At 49.2% G+C, this 15,136-nt stretch overlaps 1 protein-coding gene across 1 annotated transcript; it reads left to right on the forward strand.

The window, feature by feature from the left end:
• Nucleotides 1-4,688: 4,688 nt before the first annotated feature.
• C18H16orf95 (chromosome 18 C16orf95 homolog) lies at nucleotides 4,689-14,763 on the forward strand. Its single transcript, XM_061174250.1, has 6 exons — nucleotides 4,689-4,739; nucleotides 5,497-5,635; nucleotides 9,518-9,582; nucleotides 10,697-10,843; nucleotides 11,707-11,743; nucleotides 14,546-14,763. The coding sequence occupies exons 2-6, from the start codon at nucleotides 5,497-5,499 to the stop codon at nucleotides 14,761-14,763; spliced, it is 606 nt and encodes a 201-aa protein (XP_061030233.1). The 5' UTR covers nucleotides 4,689-4,739.
• Nucleotides 14,764-15,136: the final 373 nt, after the last annotated feature.

Genomic DNA, 15,136 nt, shown 5'->3' on the forward strand with positions numbered 1-15,136 from the left:
GTGTGGGTCTGTGTGCGTGTGTGAGCCCAGGTGGATGGCCCCACTGCTATGGAATGTCTCTCCTGTTCCCAGCGTTCCACAGTTCTATTGGAAGGCAAGCTCCCATGGGGCGCTATGGGTGCAGGGAACATGGTGCCGAGGCTTCTCCTAGAGGACGCTTCAGTGATCTCGGGGAAGGCACTAGGACGGGGCCCTTGGTACCTCGGAGGTGGGGGTGAGACAGTGACAGAGGCACTTGAAAATGAACAGACTCTCCTAGCCTGGTAGCCTGGCTTGGCTGTGCCGTTTCATAGTGCTCTGACAACAGTGAGGAGAAGGATGACAGTGGTCCTGTGTCCCCCAGCAGATTGCAGGAGCTCGCAGTGAAGAAGGGAAGGGAAGCCGAGACGCTGATGTCACAGCCACCGAAGAGAGAAGTCTAGGTGTCTCGGTCAGTGAGGGTGACGATGAAGCCTATGGTCCCACGAGGAAAGGGTAAGGTTTGGGGCAGCAGAGTTGACATCATGCTGTCCACCGGTGGGAACCTGTCACATCATGCAGGGCCCCCATCCGGGTAAAAAGTGAGTCCTGTGTCCAGGGCTGTGGCAACAGTGGCACCTGGTGTGATCTTGACCAAAACCGCTGTGCGGCTTGGGCTGGGAAGGGACTTGAGTGCTCAACATCAGAGAGACCCAAAAAGTCATGAGACATGAGAACTTAAGAATTACAGTTCCTATTTAGATTTTATTTGAAAATCATGATTTCACTTAATCCGTAGGATTTAGGTTTGTGGAACTCCTATGCCTGTCACAGGTCAGTGAGGCAAGGCTATCCTGAAATAACAAGCCAACCTCAAAACAAAAGCACAACTTTTTGGTTCTTTTCTGGGTTACCAGTAATATGTACTTTTTTAGGAACGTTCTCAAAGACACAGATACGGACGCATGTCAAAGAGTGGGAAGTGGCTGTCCAGCTGCTGGCCGAGCCAGCACTGTGTGTGTTTTTGTCTGTGTCCTCTAGTGGACATAAGCTCTCACTCTCTTGGGTGTATACCCGGGTGGGGGGAACTGCTTGGCCATAGGGTATTCACACGTTTAGGCTTTGTTAATACTGCCCAACAGTTTGCCTGTATGGTTGTATCCATTTTGTGAGTAACGTATGAGGGTTCCAGCTGCCACATCCTTGGTACCGTCAGTCCTTTTAACTATTTTTGGTGGGGATGGGGATGGTGATGAGTCACTCTTGACATGAGATGGCAAGTCCCAGGGGTGAGGGCCAGAGTTTCTAGGGGGGCACAAACCTGTCTTCTATGCTACCACGATGTTCCAGTGGGCTCAGGAGGAGAATGGAGAGTGCAAGGAAGCCAAGGGCCCTCCAAGGCTGGCAGAGACAAGACAGCCATAAATAAAATGCTAGGCTAATGGTGAGATTCCTGGATAATTTTGTCATTAGCTATTAAGAGACCAGTGGTGACATTATTTATAGACACACATGCGGTGGGGGATGGTGGTGTCTGAAATAATTAGCAGCTAATATGGTGGGGTGCTGCCCGGAGAGCCTGCGTGGGGGTACTGGCTGGAAGCTCAGACCTGTTTAAACGTCATGAACTTATCAGTTTAATAAAGGAGCCAAGAATCCTGAGCAGTGCCTGGGAACTCCTGTTTGTCCATGGCTAGAACGCAGCACGTGGAGATGTGTCCCCCCCCCCCGCAAAAAAAGCAAAACAAACACTGAGAAGTCTGTCTCCAAAAAATACTTTTTTTTTTTTTTTTTTTTTTTTGCCCCACGGTGTGGCTTGCAGGATCTCAGTTCCCCGATCAGGGATTGAAGCCGGGCCAAGGCATTGAAAGCTCGGAATCCTAACCACTAGGTCAGCAGGGAACTCCCATGCTTCCAAGAAATACAAATCTGATCTTGTGATAAAGATCACAGAGAGGCAGAAAACATTCAATTTTACTAAAATGTGAAGACAAGCATCGTGTCTTCATTTCGGAAACTGCCCAGAGCGCACACGTGCGAGGCGGAGGAAGGAGAGACCAACGGGCAGAGAAACGGGCAGAGCGTTCAAAACGACACGGCATCTCTGGATGTCAGTTGTTTTGAATTCCACGGCCTTCGAACCCCCAGGTTGCTTAAGAAACACACATTCTCTAAAGTCACAATTTGAGCCCGATTCAGCCAGTGACATGCGGGGCGCCCGGTTAAATCTGAACGTCAGAAAAACAACGACTTCAACTACAAGTACGTCCCGGGTCCTGCGTGGGACACACTCCTACCGAGATGCTCCCCGGCACGCGGAATCGGCCCTGGGCCGGCACCGCGCCCCTGCGGCCTCGGGAGGCGGGTCCCACCTCTATCTCTCCTTCCAGGGGACAGAGACCCCGGCTGGTGCGCCCCGCGGCCCCGCAGGCCCGTCCATCGGAAATGGTGAGTGGGCATTCCCGGGAGTGGGGGGGGGGGGGGGGGGGTGGGTCTTCCGGGGCCGACGCCCATCCAGGCCAGGCCGGGGCCACAACCGAGACGCGGTCACCCGAGCCCGTCCCCACCTCTGCTCCGTCCCCGGGCCCCACCCGGCCCCGCCCCGCCCGGCCCCGCCCCACCCCGCTGACCCCGAGGCTCGTGGCGCCAGGGCCCAATCAGCTGCCAGGTAAGTGCCTAGAAGGCAGCATCTGATTGGCTGAACGAGGGCCAGTCAGCGGCGTGCGCAGAGGGCCGTCGCCGGAAGAGCCTGGCCTCTGAGGGGCGGGGGGGCGGAAGAGGAGGGGCCTTGGGGGTCGGAGGAGGGCCCCGGGAGGGACAGGGAGCAGTGAGGAGGGCGGTTTATGGGAGGAGTGACACGCGTGGGCCAGTCCCCGCTTTCGTCACCGCCGTCGTCATGAGCTTCGTCACCCCCCTCACCACGACTTAGAGTCGCGGCGGGCACTTCCGGGAGCCCTCGGGTGTCCGTTCGGTCTGTCAGCGCGCACTCATCCTGAGCGCGTCATGACAGGCAAGTGCCCCCTCAGTCCTAAACTTTGGGCCACCACGCCACACCTGGGGGCCCGACACCCGAGTCACCTGAGGGAACCCGGACCCCGAGTCACCTGGGGAAGCCGGACCCCGAGTCACCTGAGGGAACCCGGACCCCGAGTCACCTGGGGAAGCCGGACCCCGAGTCACCTGAGGGAACCCGGACCCCGAGTCCCCTGGGGAAGCCGGACCCCGAGTCACCTGAGGGAAGCCGGACCCCGAGTCACCTGAGGGAACCCGGACCGCGAGTCACCTGAGGGAACCCGGACCCCGAGTCACTTGAGGGAACCCGGACCCCGAGTCCCCTGGGGAAGCCGGACCCCGAGTCAGCTGGGGAAGCCGGACCCCGAGTCACCTGAGGGAAGCCGGACCCTGAGTCACCTGAGGGAAGCCGGACCCCGAGTCCCCTGGGGAAGCCGGACCCCGAGTCACCTGAGCGAACCCGAACCCCGAGTCAACTGGGGAAGCCGGACCCCGAGTCACCTGAGGGAAGCCCCAGGACCCCCAAGTCACCCTGTCCCATAGAAGCTTGTACCAGGTAGGCAGGACAGATACCATACCTACATCATGTAAGCCCAAAAGGGCAATTCATTGTTTCACCTGAGGATGTCAGGAGTAAGTCGTCAGGAATGGATGTACCCAGATGCTCAAGGACGGTGGTCAAGGACTGTTTGTCTCCATCTTCGGCTTTGCTTTCTTCCCCTCCTGGAGGCAAAATGACCACCAAGACCTCCGGAGGCTTACAGCCTCAACAGAAAAGGACATTCCCTTTCCCAGTAATTTCAACACAAAGTCCCAGAATGGGTTTCATTGGGTTGACGTGGGTTATAATACCATTCTGAGCCAGCCTCTGAAATGAGCCGGCTTCACCTTCTTGGCTGGGGTTGTGGCCCCCCGCAAGGAAACAGCAATGCTGTCATGAGCGTTGGGGGCTTGGGTGCTGTGCAGCGCAGCATCCCACATCCTGTGTTGTCAAGGATCAGCCGGGGGAGTTGAGCTCAGTGACCTGAAGCTATTGCTGTAATGGGATAGCAATAATAGTGATTATTATGATGATATCACTTTTACCATTTCCATGTTGCACATCGCTCTCAGGGAAGCTGGTCTTTGTGTTGGTTTTATGCCCACTGGACACTCTCCATACAGTGGCCAACATTCTAGCAACTTGTTTTGGGGAGAATGGGAAGAGTAACAGAGGCTATGCAACCCCAAATGCTTTGTCATCCCAGAGACAAAGCACCCAGGTTTTTATACTGCAAGGAATTTCATTAGATGTAGAGCTTTGATGATATTTTCCTTCAGAATTCCAAGTATGCTCAGGGTGTCTGTTAAAGCCTCATATATGTTGTGGTTGGCAGCTCCACGTCTTGGAAAATTCTCACCAGGTTGGAATGTTGCTGTCTCTCCCAAAGGGCCTAGCACGGGTTTAGCTGTAGTGTGCCTGAAGCACGTAGGTTTGGGGATGCAGGATTCCACAATAGCTTGACATCTGGGAACCCCCAGACCTTAGCATGTGAGTGTGCACATACCTGCTTCTATTGTCACCCCCTGCCCCCTCTTAGGCTCAGAATGATAACCCCTTCCACTCTTGGGGTTTAATGGTATGAGCCAAGCTGGCCCAGGCCCTCACCCTAGTACTCCTGCTCCCAATTTACACAAAGCCCAGAACTTTCTAAGCCTTCCTGTTCTTTTCTAGGGAAAGAAGCACATTTCAAACTTTTGGGGAAGAAGTGTGTCCCATAGATCATTCGGTAAGGAAAGCAAATCTCAACTACTTTGCCCCAACCCTGACACGCCTCTGTGGGGTGGGGAGAGCAGAGAATGTGGGTCCAGAAGCAGCATCTCACGAGAGGGTGTGTCAGACAGGGCAGTGCGTGGTTTCAGGGACAATGCAAGCCCCCAAATCTCTATGTAGGGTCACCCACTGCCTCCCCCACCCCTCAGTTTTTCATGACAGGGATTCAGGAGGCCTGGGAGAACAAGTGTTGCCCCTCAAAGTGTCTGCTCTGGGCATCAGCTCCATCTGCCCCTGGAGAGGACGACTTTTCCTCTCTGCCTGCCTGTGGGTGTGGTGGGATCACATGGGATGGTTGTGGAAGCCTTTGCAAACATAAGGCGCTGTATGCAGATTGACATGGATTGCCACAAAAAGAGCAATCATTCCCCCCAACCCCTGCTAGAGTTGGTTGTACTTCCCCATTTTTAGGGGGGAAATCCAAGACTTGCTCATGGTAATGTGGCTGTAAGTGGTCGCACATCCCAGCATACCTGGTCTGCAGGCTCTGGTGGTCCCCCTCTAAGTGACTTTGGAGGGCCTCAGGGCAGGCCGAGATAGCCTGCCTCTTTGTGAGCTTCGGGAGCTGAGGCTCCTGTCCCTGCACCTGCCCCTGGATGCCCTGTCTTAACCTTGCTCCCTCTGAGCATGGATTTACTATTTCAGAGAGTACCTTGACTCACATCACTAATGCAGCATCACCTTCGATTCTCTTTTTTCTGCCTCTGGTTCAGATGTGCCCTGCCCCCAGCTCTGTTCACCGAGAGCCCATCTGCTGTGAGTGCCAGGCCAAATTTGGGGGCCGCCTGCCGGTGCGCAGGGCTGAGGCAGTGCTGCCTTACTGGGTCCCTCTGTCCTTGACCCGGAAAGCAGGTAGGTGACTTGAATCAGGGGTTCAGATTTATGGAGATACGATTGGCATATGATAAACGACACATATGTAAAATGTAGTGTTTGATAAATCTTGACATATGCACACACCCGTGAAACCATCACTACAGTTGTGACGATGTACAGTCATCTCTAGGTATTCAAAGGGGATTGGTTCCAGGACCCCTGTGGATATCAAAATCCAGGGTGCTCAAGTCTCTTGTATAAAATGGAGTAGTGCAGTACATGTACGCAACCCTAAAAGGTTTCCTTGTGCCCTTTTGAAATTCCACTCAACCCTCTCTGCCCTGCGGTCCTCAGGCGACCGTGGATCTGTTTCTGTCACTATAGATTCATTTGCATTTCCTTGAATGTTATATAAATGGAAGGCAGCTATGCTCACCACTGTCCACCAACTCACACTATATAAATGGAATCATCTAGTGTGTACTCTTTTTGTCTGGCTTCTTTTACTAAGCATGATCATTTTTCAGATTCATCCACGTGGTTGTGTGCATTGATAGTTCATTCCTTTTTACTGCTGAGTAGCGTATCGTTATATGGATAGACCACAGTTTATCCATTCATCCAGTGAAGGATGTGTGGATCATTTCCAGCTTTTTCTATTCTGTCCAACAAATAAAGCTGCTGTGAACATTTGTGTACAAGTCTTTGTGTGAACATGCCTTCATTTTTCTTGGGCAAGTACCTAGGAAAGACATTGCTGCATCATATGGTAGGTATCTGTTTAACTTTTTAAGAAACTGTCAACTGTTTTCCAAAGTGGTTGTACCATTTCACAATCTCTCCAACAACGTATAAAGTTCCAGTTCCTTCACATCTTCACTAACACTTGGTTTGGTCAGTCGTTTAAATTTTGGCCATCTTAATAGGTGTGTATCTCATTGTGTGTGTTTTTTTTTTTTGGCTGCACAGCTTGCGGGGTCTCAGTTCCCCAAGCAGGGATTGAACCCATACCCTTGGCAGTGAAAACGCGGAGTCCCAACCACTGGACCACCAGGGAATTCCCTCTCATTGAGGTTTTAACTTGTATTTCCACAATGACTAATGATGTTGAGCATCTCATCATATGTTTTTGCCATCTGCATATCTTACTTGATTTGTGTCTTTTTTGCCCCTTTAAAAAAATTGAGTTGCTTTTTTTAGATTAGTGAGTTTTGAGAGTTTTTTATATATCTGAATACAAGTTCTTTACCAGATATTTAATTTGCAAGTGTTTTTTCCACGTCTTTGGCTTGTCTTTTAATTCTCTTATCACTATCTTTCAAAGGGCAGAAGTTTTAAATTTTGATGAAGTCCAGTTTATCAATTTAATCTTTTCTGGATCTTGTTTAGGTGTGCCTGTCCCCAGCACAACAATGGATCATGCTTTCCATGCATTTCTAAGAAACCTTTGCCAACCCAAGGTCAGAAAGGTTTCTTCTATGTTTTCTTCAGGAATTTTTATAGTTTACTGTTTATATTTAGGTCTGTGGTCCATTTTAAGTCAGTTTTTGTATATGGCATGAGGTATGGACTGAAGTTTATTTTTTGCACATGGATGTCCAGTTGTTCTAATACCACATATTATGAAGCTCATCCTTTCTCCACTGACTTGCCTTTACACCTTTGTCAAAAACCAATTGTCCATATACACGTGGGTCTGTTTCTGTTGCGGTATTCTGTTCGCTGACCTGATTGTCTATCCTTGTACCAGTACTACACTAACTGGATTACTGTGGCTTTATAATTATAAAAAGTCTGGAAATCAGGTAGTGTTAGCTCTCCAACATTGTTTTTCTTTTTCAAAGTTGGTTATTGTAGGCTCTTGGCATTTCCACGTGAATTTTAGAATCAGTTTGTCAATTTTTTACAAAAATGTCCTACTGGGATTTTGATTGGGATTGTGTGTAGATCAATTTGAAGAAATTGTCTTCTTAGCCGTATTGAGTCTTCTGATCCATGAACATGGTAATTTCTATATTTATTTAGGTTTCTTTACTATTTCTCAGCAGTATTCTGCAGTTCTTAGTGTACAGGTCTTGCACATCTTTTGTCAGTTTTATTTATAAGTATTTCATATTTTTGATGACATTGTTCTTAAAAGTCAGTTTATGTTTGCTCATTGCTAGTATTTAGAAATACCATTTATTTTTGTATTTTGATCTTATATCCCACAATATTGTTAAACTCATTCTGGTAGCTGTTTTTGTAGATTCCATCAGAATTTCTGCATGGATGATTATGTTATCTCCAGATTGAGATGGTTTTATTTCTTCCTTTCCAATCTGTATGCCTTTTATTTATTTTTCTTGTCTGATACACGGATAGAACTTCTAGTAAACTATTGAAGTGGAGTGGGGAAGCCAGACATCCTTTTTTTCCCCTGATCTTAGAGGATACGTTTGAGTTTTCACCATTAAGTATGATGTTAGCTGTAAGTTTGGATGCCCTTTATCAGGCTGAGGAAGTTCCCTTCTATTGCTAGTTTGCTGAGAGCTTTTATCAGAAATGAATGTTGGATTTTGCCTGTGTCTATTGAAATCATTTTATAGTTTTTTTTTTATGGTTTGTTAATGTGATGAATTATATTGATTGGTTTTCAAAAGTTAAACCAACCTTTCAAACCCATTTAATTATGATGTATTAATCCTGGCATCGTAGAATCAGTTGGGAAGTATTCTTTCATTTTCAGGAAGACTTTGTGTAGAATTGGTATTATTTCTTCATTGAGTGTTTGGTAGAATTTGCTGGTGAAGCCATGTGGGCCTATAGCTTCCTTTGTGGGAAGGTTTTCAACTACAAATGTAATTTCTTTCATAGATACAGAGATATTTAGTTTATCTATTTCTTCATGAGTGAGCTTTAGTAGTTTATACCTTTCAAGGACTTTGTCCATTATATCAGTGTTGTTGAATTTATTGGCATAATGTTGTTTATAATATTTCCTTATTGCCCTTTTAATATCAGTAGACTCTGTAGTGATTGTAGAATGTGGAATCTCTCGTTTCTTGTTTTTTAATAGACTCTCAAAGGGGTCAGTGTATCAAGATGACTAAGTCATATTGTTCTAGGCAGAGGTGATAGCCTCGGTCCCTCCTGTTGGTCATTGTATCATTTGAAAGTTGGGCAGAGTAAGTATTATCATCTCCCTTTAGCAGATGGGCAAACTGAGGTCCAGAGAGGGACGGGGGCTTGTCCAAGATCACACAGTCAGTCCATAGCAGATCAGGGATTAGAATCTAGGTCTCTGGCTCTGATTCCAGCACTCTCCCCACTGAATTTTGTTGCTGGGTGTCAGGGGTAAGGGTGGAAGGAATATAGAAGTCAAGGTGCCCAGCACATCTCACCAGGGTGACTGCCCAGCCTCCCAGCTGGTCTCCTTGCCTACATCCTTTCTAACTCTGACTGTCCATTTTCTGATCTGTAGCTGGTGAGCTTTTAAAACCATATATCTGGTCCCGTCACTCCCCCGTGGAGACCCATTTCCCTCAGAATATGGACCAAACTCCCTGACACAACTCTTGGGGTCCTTCTTGACCTTGCCGCTGCCTGGAAATCCAGTCCCCTTTCCGCTTGCTCCTCAGGCTCCTGTTCCATCAGAAGGGAAGTGTTGGGTGCAAGAAACAGAAAACTGACCCACAGTGGGTTCAACCAGGGTCCTTGGTAGAGAGAGGATTCTTCTAGGATTGGTTTTTTGGCTTTATGATGTCTGCAGGGACCCAGATTCTCTTCATCCTTCCACTCAGAGTGTTTGTGCTGTCACTTCTAGTGTTTTTAGATGGTGGCCACGGGTCTCTGTTTTACACCATGTTACACATGGCAGAAAGTGAGTCTTTCGGAGTCTTCCAAAGGCTTACTCTACCACTCTCTCTTTCTTCTCAGGTATAAAACATTCTCAGAAGCCCCAGCTGACTTCCTCCCTACCCCCGAAACAAGACTGTTTGCTGGCAAAGTGGGACTGGCTGATCCCTGGGGCCTGGCCGCTTTGCCCCATGAGCAAAATTGGTTTCTTTTTAATTTATTTGTATTTTATTCGTTTATTTTTGGCTGCGTTGGGTCTTCGTTGCTGTGCACGGGCTTTCTCTAGTTGCGGCGAGCAGGGGCTACTCTTTGTTGCGGTGCGTGGGCTTCTCATTGCGGTGGCTTCTCTTGTTGCGGAGCACGGGCTCTAGGCGTGCGGGCTTCAGTAGTTGTGGCACGTGGGCTTCAGTAGTTGTGGCTCGCAGGCTCTAGAGCGCAGGCTCAGTAGTTGTGGCGCACGGGCTTAGTTGCTCTGCGGCATGTGGGATCTTCCCGGACCGGGGCTCAAACCCGTGTCCCCTGCATTGGCAGGCGGATTCTTAGCCACTGCGCCACCAGGGAAGCCCCCCCCACCGCCCCACCACCTTTTAAAAAAAAATGTAAATGGTAGCATACAGTGCTGCATTTCCCACTTAATATCATGTCTCTGTGCTCATTCTGTATCAGGACAGACAGGTCTGCCTCGTTCTTTCCAAAGGCCACCCATTCCCTCTGTTCCCACGTCCATTATTTATTGTCCCTTATTATAGGCATTCAGGCTATTTGGTCACTACAGCCAGTGCTGTACTGAGTGTTCTTGAGCAAATGCACATGTGTCCTCCTGGGATACAGTCCCAGGAGTGCAATTGCTGGACCAAAGACTATCCATTTTAGACTCTGACCAATGTTGTCAAGATTCTGGCAGAGCCCTCTCTCTAGCCGAGAGTGCTGAGGCTCAGAGAGGCTAAACATTGTGCCCAAGGGTTGTTCCTGGAGGCCGCCAGGCTCAGGACAGAGCCAGGCCTCCCGACTCCCACCCATGTGTCCCGCCACAGTACCACGCAGATGCCCCACTGCAGAGGTGCAGGTGGTGGGTCGTGAGGGTGCCGGCCACTCCTGGGAATATCATGGAGTGGGGACCTGCTCCCTCAGCTGGGCTGTTGGGGTGTGCTGTGGGTGGGGCATAGGAGAGGCGCTCTCCAGGGCCCTGTCCCCGAGGCTGAGGTTGTCTGGGGCATGGCTCCACCCCGCTTTGGACCTTCTCTTCCCTTCCTCTGTTAGATCCAAAAGATGGTCCGGTTTTATGTCCCCAAAACCACCAAGGCATGCCCCTGCCCATGCCACCACTTTGGGGGCCGCCTCCCGATGCCTAGGGATCAGGCCATGATGCCCTACTGGGTGCCCCAGGTCCTGAGGTCTCACAAGAAGGTAAGAGGGAGGCTCGCATGGCAGCGAGGCCTGAGAGTGAGGGGCAGGCTAAGGAGGGACCCAGAGATGAGGGGAAAGGGTGCTGGGTTCTTTCCCCACAGTGGCCTCCATTGATGTCTGGGGGCCTTCTGGAAGCCGTGGCTCAGGGCAGCAGAGTGCAGGAGGCAAGTGGTACTCAGGGCAGGCCCAGGTCAGGTGTCCTGGTGGTGTAGGGAAGGGTGGGGTGCACTGCTTTCTGATGAGGGTGCCCACCGTTGCTCACCTTTCCGGCCATCTCTTCTGTCCCCTTCTCCTCTCCTGCCTTCTCCTCCTTCTTCCCTCTTCTTCTCCACCTCCCTCACCTCCCTCCCTCTTTCTTCCTACCCCTCCTCCCTCTCCTTGCCTCCTCTCCCCCTCAGCTCTCTCCGCCTGTCTGAGCATTCTGCACTTGTAGCCTCAGCCTGGCAGGCCTGGAGGGAGGGTGCTGGGGAAGGACCACTGCTCGAGTGTCTGTCCTTGCTCTTTGGCTCTGTCTGGTACCTCCACAGCTCTGGGTTCCAGGTCAGCAACTGTGGTGGGAGATGGTCAGCCAGGTCCAGCCCAACTCAGCTCCAGGGCCACTTCTCTCCCTTGCTTTCTGAGTGTCCTGGAGTTAGAGGCTTCCTTCTGCCTTCACCCACATTCCAGCTGCTGGTTTTCTGTCATCAAGTAGCATACTGCCCCCAGAATTAAGACCCAGAGGCTTTTTAAAAGGAGCACACAACTTGCATTCTGAGCTGGCCATGGACCCCTTCCAGGGGGTTTCCAGGCCAAATCACTGGGACCCCTTCTTGGTGGATCACTGTGGCTGACACGCTTGCCCACATCCTTATCTTTTATCTTAGGTAGTGAAAAGGCAGCAGAGTTTTAAAGGCATCCCAGGTAACTCAGTGCTCACGTGTCTCATCCCTTCCCTGTCCCCAAGGAAGGTGGGGGTCTCATGAACATCATGATGGGGTGGGGGAGACTTCTGTCATCCCCAGATGGGTGAAACACAAAGAAGACCACAGACTGGCGCACACACCACTTCTCCCACCCCTACCCTCACCAGGCATCACTAATCATCTCCCATGTTTTCCCAATGAACCCAGAGAAGACTCAGGCTCTACCAGTTATCAACATTGGCTCTCAGGATGAAACCAATTTGCAACCTGGGGTTAGGTGGTATCTGAAGTGTTTTTTAAGCTCTAATCTATAATTCATGATATGGTATGTGTATGTATGTGTTGTATATAAATATATATTTATGACATAGTATATATGTTTGTAGATGTATTCTTACTTTCATATATTCATGACACGTTATATGTTCATGGCACCACATTTATGCATATATTCATCATACAGTATATTCATACATTCATATGTTCATGACAGGCATAGCACATACTCGCATGTTCATATGTTCACAGTGCAGTGCGTAGTCATGACAAGGTGTGTTCACATATCCATATATCTGTGGCCTGATGTATGCATGTACTCACGTGCTCAGTCATGGTGCACCAGGAGGTGGTGTCTCCACCCGCACCTTTACTTTCTTTGTCTCTAAAATGAGTGGAGGTGCTTTTCCTTGCAGATGGCCGACACGTCTGCTTTCTCTGCATTGCATGTGAGCAAAGGAGTGGACATTTTGTCGGCTCAGATCACACCCTCCCCTTTTCGTGCTGGGGCCAGAGGGCATAGTGAGTCCCCTTGATGGATTCTGTGAAGGAGGGACTGGACAGGTACTGAGAGGTTGGATGTCTGACATGGGGTTCCTGTGATGTGCAGGTGATTTGAGAGGCCTGCCCAGGGGCACTCAGCTAAGGGGGAGAGCTCTTGGGAAACGAGCAGCCACTACCCCACACGCCTACCTCTTCATGCAGAAGATACCTAACTTTTTCCTGATTTTAAAAGTAGCACAGTTAGGAGGAGCACGAATTGTCACAGCCTTTGGCGGGAGGTTTGGAGGTATCTATCAAATTTTATAACGTGCACAATCTTTAATCCAACAAGCCCACATCTGGGTAATACATGTAGACACTCCACGCACGTCTGTCTGCAGCAGTGATTTCCTTGGCAAAAAACTGGAAGCAACTTAAGTGTCTCTCAGTGGGAGGATGGACATGAATGGAGGTGCATTTGAAATGTGGTACCAGCTGCCTAGAGTTTGCAACTGTTAGGGACGATGAAATGAACTCCCACACACATTGCAGTGTAGGAAAAGAAGTCATTGTAGCCCAGGCAATAGGACTCCATTAATGTCAATTTTAAAAATGAAAGCTCTGTTTGTGCGTAGGTGAAGGTTGGTGTCATTTGTCTCAGCTGACAGTCACAGGTAACCCCTGTGGGTGGGGAAGGGGGCAGGTCAGGCCCAGCAAAGAGAGGCTCTTGGTGGGTGCATGATGAGCAAAACAGGTAGCAATACGTTGCCTCAAGCTTCAGGTGGAAGAGCCAGAAATCACTTCATCAAAAACAACAAAAAACAAAAAACGAACAAAAACGAAAAAACAAAAAACAGGCAGTAGAATGAGAACCACCTGAGAAACTACTCTTCTCACCCTATAATCACCAATCTATGGGCTTATTTTTATTGGTTGTTTTTGGCTTTGAACACTCTGCATCTTTAAGAAAGTCTAAAAGCTCAGTCAGTTTATTGTTGAATAATGCATCCACTGATACGTTGTTAAAAATCAGTATTAATTTTTACTCCAGCCATTGTTTTATAGTTCAGGTGATTTATGTTAATGTTTCAAGCCTCAAACCCATTCAAGCCAGAAGGTGTTCACAGGATAGGAGTGAGAGTGCGAGTTTCACTGCTGCCAGGAGGATAAGGATCCTTCTCTCCTTGAGCTGAGCTTTGTACAGAGTGACTTAAAAATATGGGATGGTTCCCTTGGCCTCAACTCCAGCTGATTTCCATTTTAAAGAGAAAATCTGTGTTTCTGACCTTGTATTTTCCTTGTAAATAGAGGGCTCATGTGCTTTTCTTCTTTATGCTTTTGTGGTAGAATTTTTTATAAGGAAAATATACTTTATATTGAGCGCATTTTATATTAGTATAATTAGAGTGTATATTTTATAGTAGTAGCATATTAATAGTGTAATAAAGTAAATAAGAGATATAACATCAAGAGGGTCACATGTGACAAAAGCAGGTCTTGAAAAAGCTAAAGAGCATCAAGGAGATGGAGATGTTTGAATTCTGTTTGTGGATGTGGTGGTTGTTAACTTCTTATTATGGGAAATTTCAAATACTCCACTAAAGCCCAAGTTCCTGTCACTCATCTATAGCCATGACCAGCTCCTGGTAGATCTGGTTTCATATGTGCTTCACCCACTCCATCCCCACCTCCAAAAAAAAAAAAAAGAAAAAAATGAAAAAGAAAAAGATTAATGTGGAGCATATCCCAGCTAACTACCATATCATTTCATTCATAAATATTTCAGTAGGCAGCTCTAAAAGATAAAGACTCAGAAAACACAGCCACGAGGCCCCACAATCACCCTAGAAACAAATAAACAGCAGTGCTCTCTTCATCTCAGTGGGTGCCGGGTCAGCGCCCACACCCCTGGGCTGTGACCTGCCTTGTTGGGACACCTGGTTTCCTTGCCCTGGGTTCCAGAGGGCTCTCTCATGGGTGCAGACTTGAGAGCATCCTGTCCCCACACCCCGCCGAGGCCTGACTCGCCTTCTCTGCCTAGAAGTCCCCCTGGACGTGCGCTCTGGGTACAACCGCTGGCGAATCTGTGACGGCAAAGGGCGCTGTCTCCTCAAGTGGCAGCAGCTCCAGGCCCTTCACCAGGCTGAGCCGGTGGCCCCGGGGCAGCCAGCAAGCCTCCCGGCCTCCCTCCTGCCCCTCAGCCTCAGCCTCCTGACCCTCCTCCAGGCCCTACTGAGTGTCATCGTGGCCATCCGGTGAGCAGGTGCTGGTGGGGCAGTGGTGGCCTTGGGCTCATCTCACTCCCAGGGTTTAGTTGAGTTGAGGATGTGGGAGAACTTGGTTGTTGCTCAGCAGAGGGTGAGAGATGAGCACGGCCATGATTGCTGTTATGTTGTTACCATTGTCTGGACTCTTGCTCACACCTGACACAGGTATCTTCTTCCAGAAAATGCAAGGGAAGAGCAATCCAGATACGCCAGGGCCAGGGCCGATGGTGGGGAGGTGGGGCATCTTGGGACCACCCACCTTTCTTTCCTCACCTCTTCCCTGTTCCCAATTTCCCAAATTCCCCTGCCCCCAAAAGGCCATTGGTTCCAGTTTCTGCAAATTTCTGTTGTGTTGGGGTTGGAAG

The sequence above is a fragment of the Eubalaena glacialis genome, chromosome 18 (genome assembly GCF_028564815.1).
Source record: "Eubalaena glacialis isolate mEubGla1 chromosome 18, mEubGla1.1.hap2.+ XY, whole genome shotgun sequence".
Classification (NCBI taxonomy): Eukaryota; Metazoa; Chordata; class Mammalia; order Artiodactyla; family Balaenidae; genus Eubalaena; species Eubalaena glacialis.

Excerpts from the sequence above, each read along its gene's own strand:
- C18H16orf95 (XM_061174250.1), top strand. The coding sequence starts at position 5,497 with ATGTGCCCTGCCCCCAGCTCTGTTCACCGAGAGCCCATCTGCTGTGAG. Across the intron at positions 9,583-10,696 it reads CGAAACAAGACTGTTTGCTG|ATCCAAAAGATGGTCCGGTT; the intron begins GCAAAGTGGGAC and ends TTCCTCTGTTAG. Across the intron at positions 11,744-14,545 it reads GAGTTTTAAAGGCATCCCAG|AAGTCCCCCTGGACGTGCGC; the intron begins GTAACTCAGTGC and ends TTCTCTGCCTAG.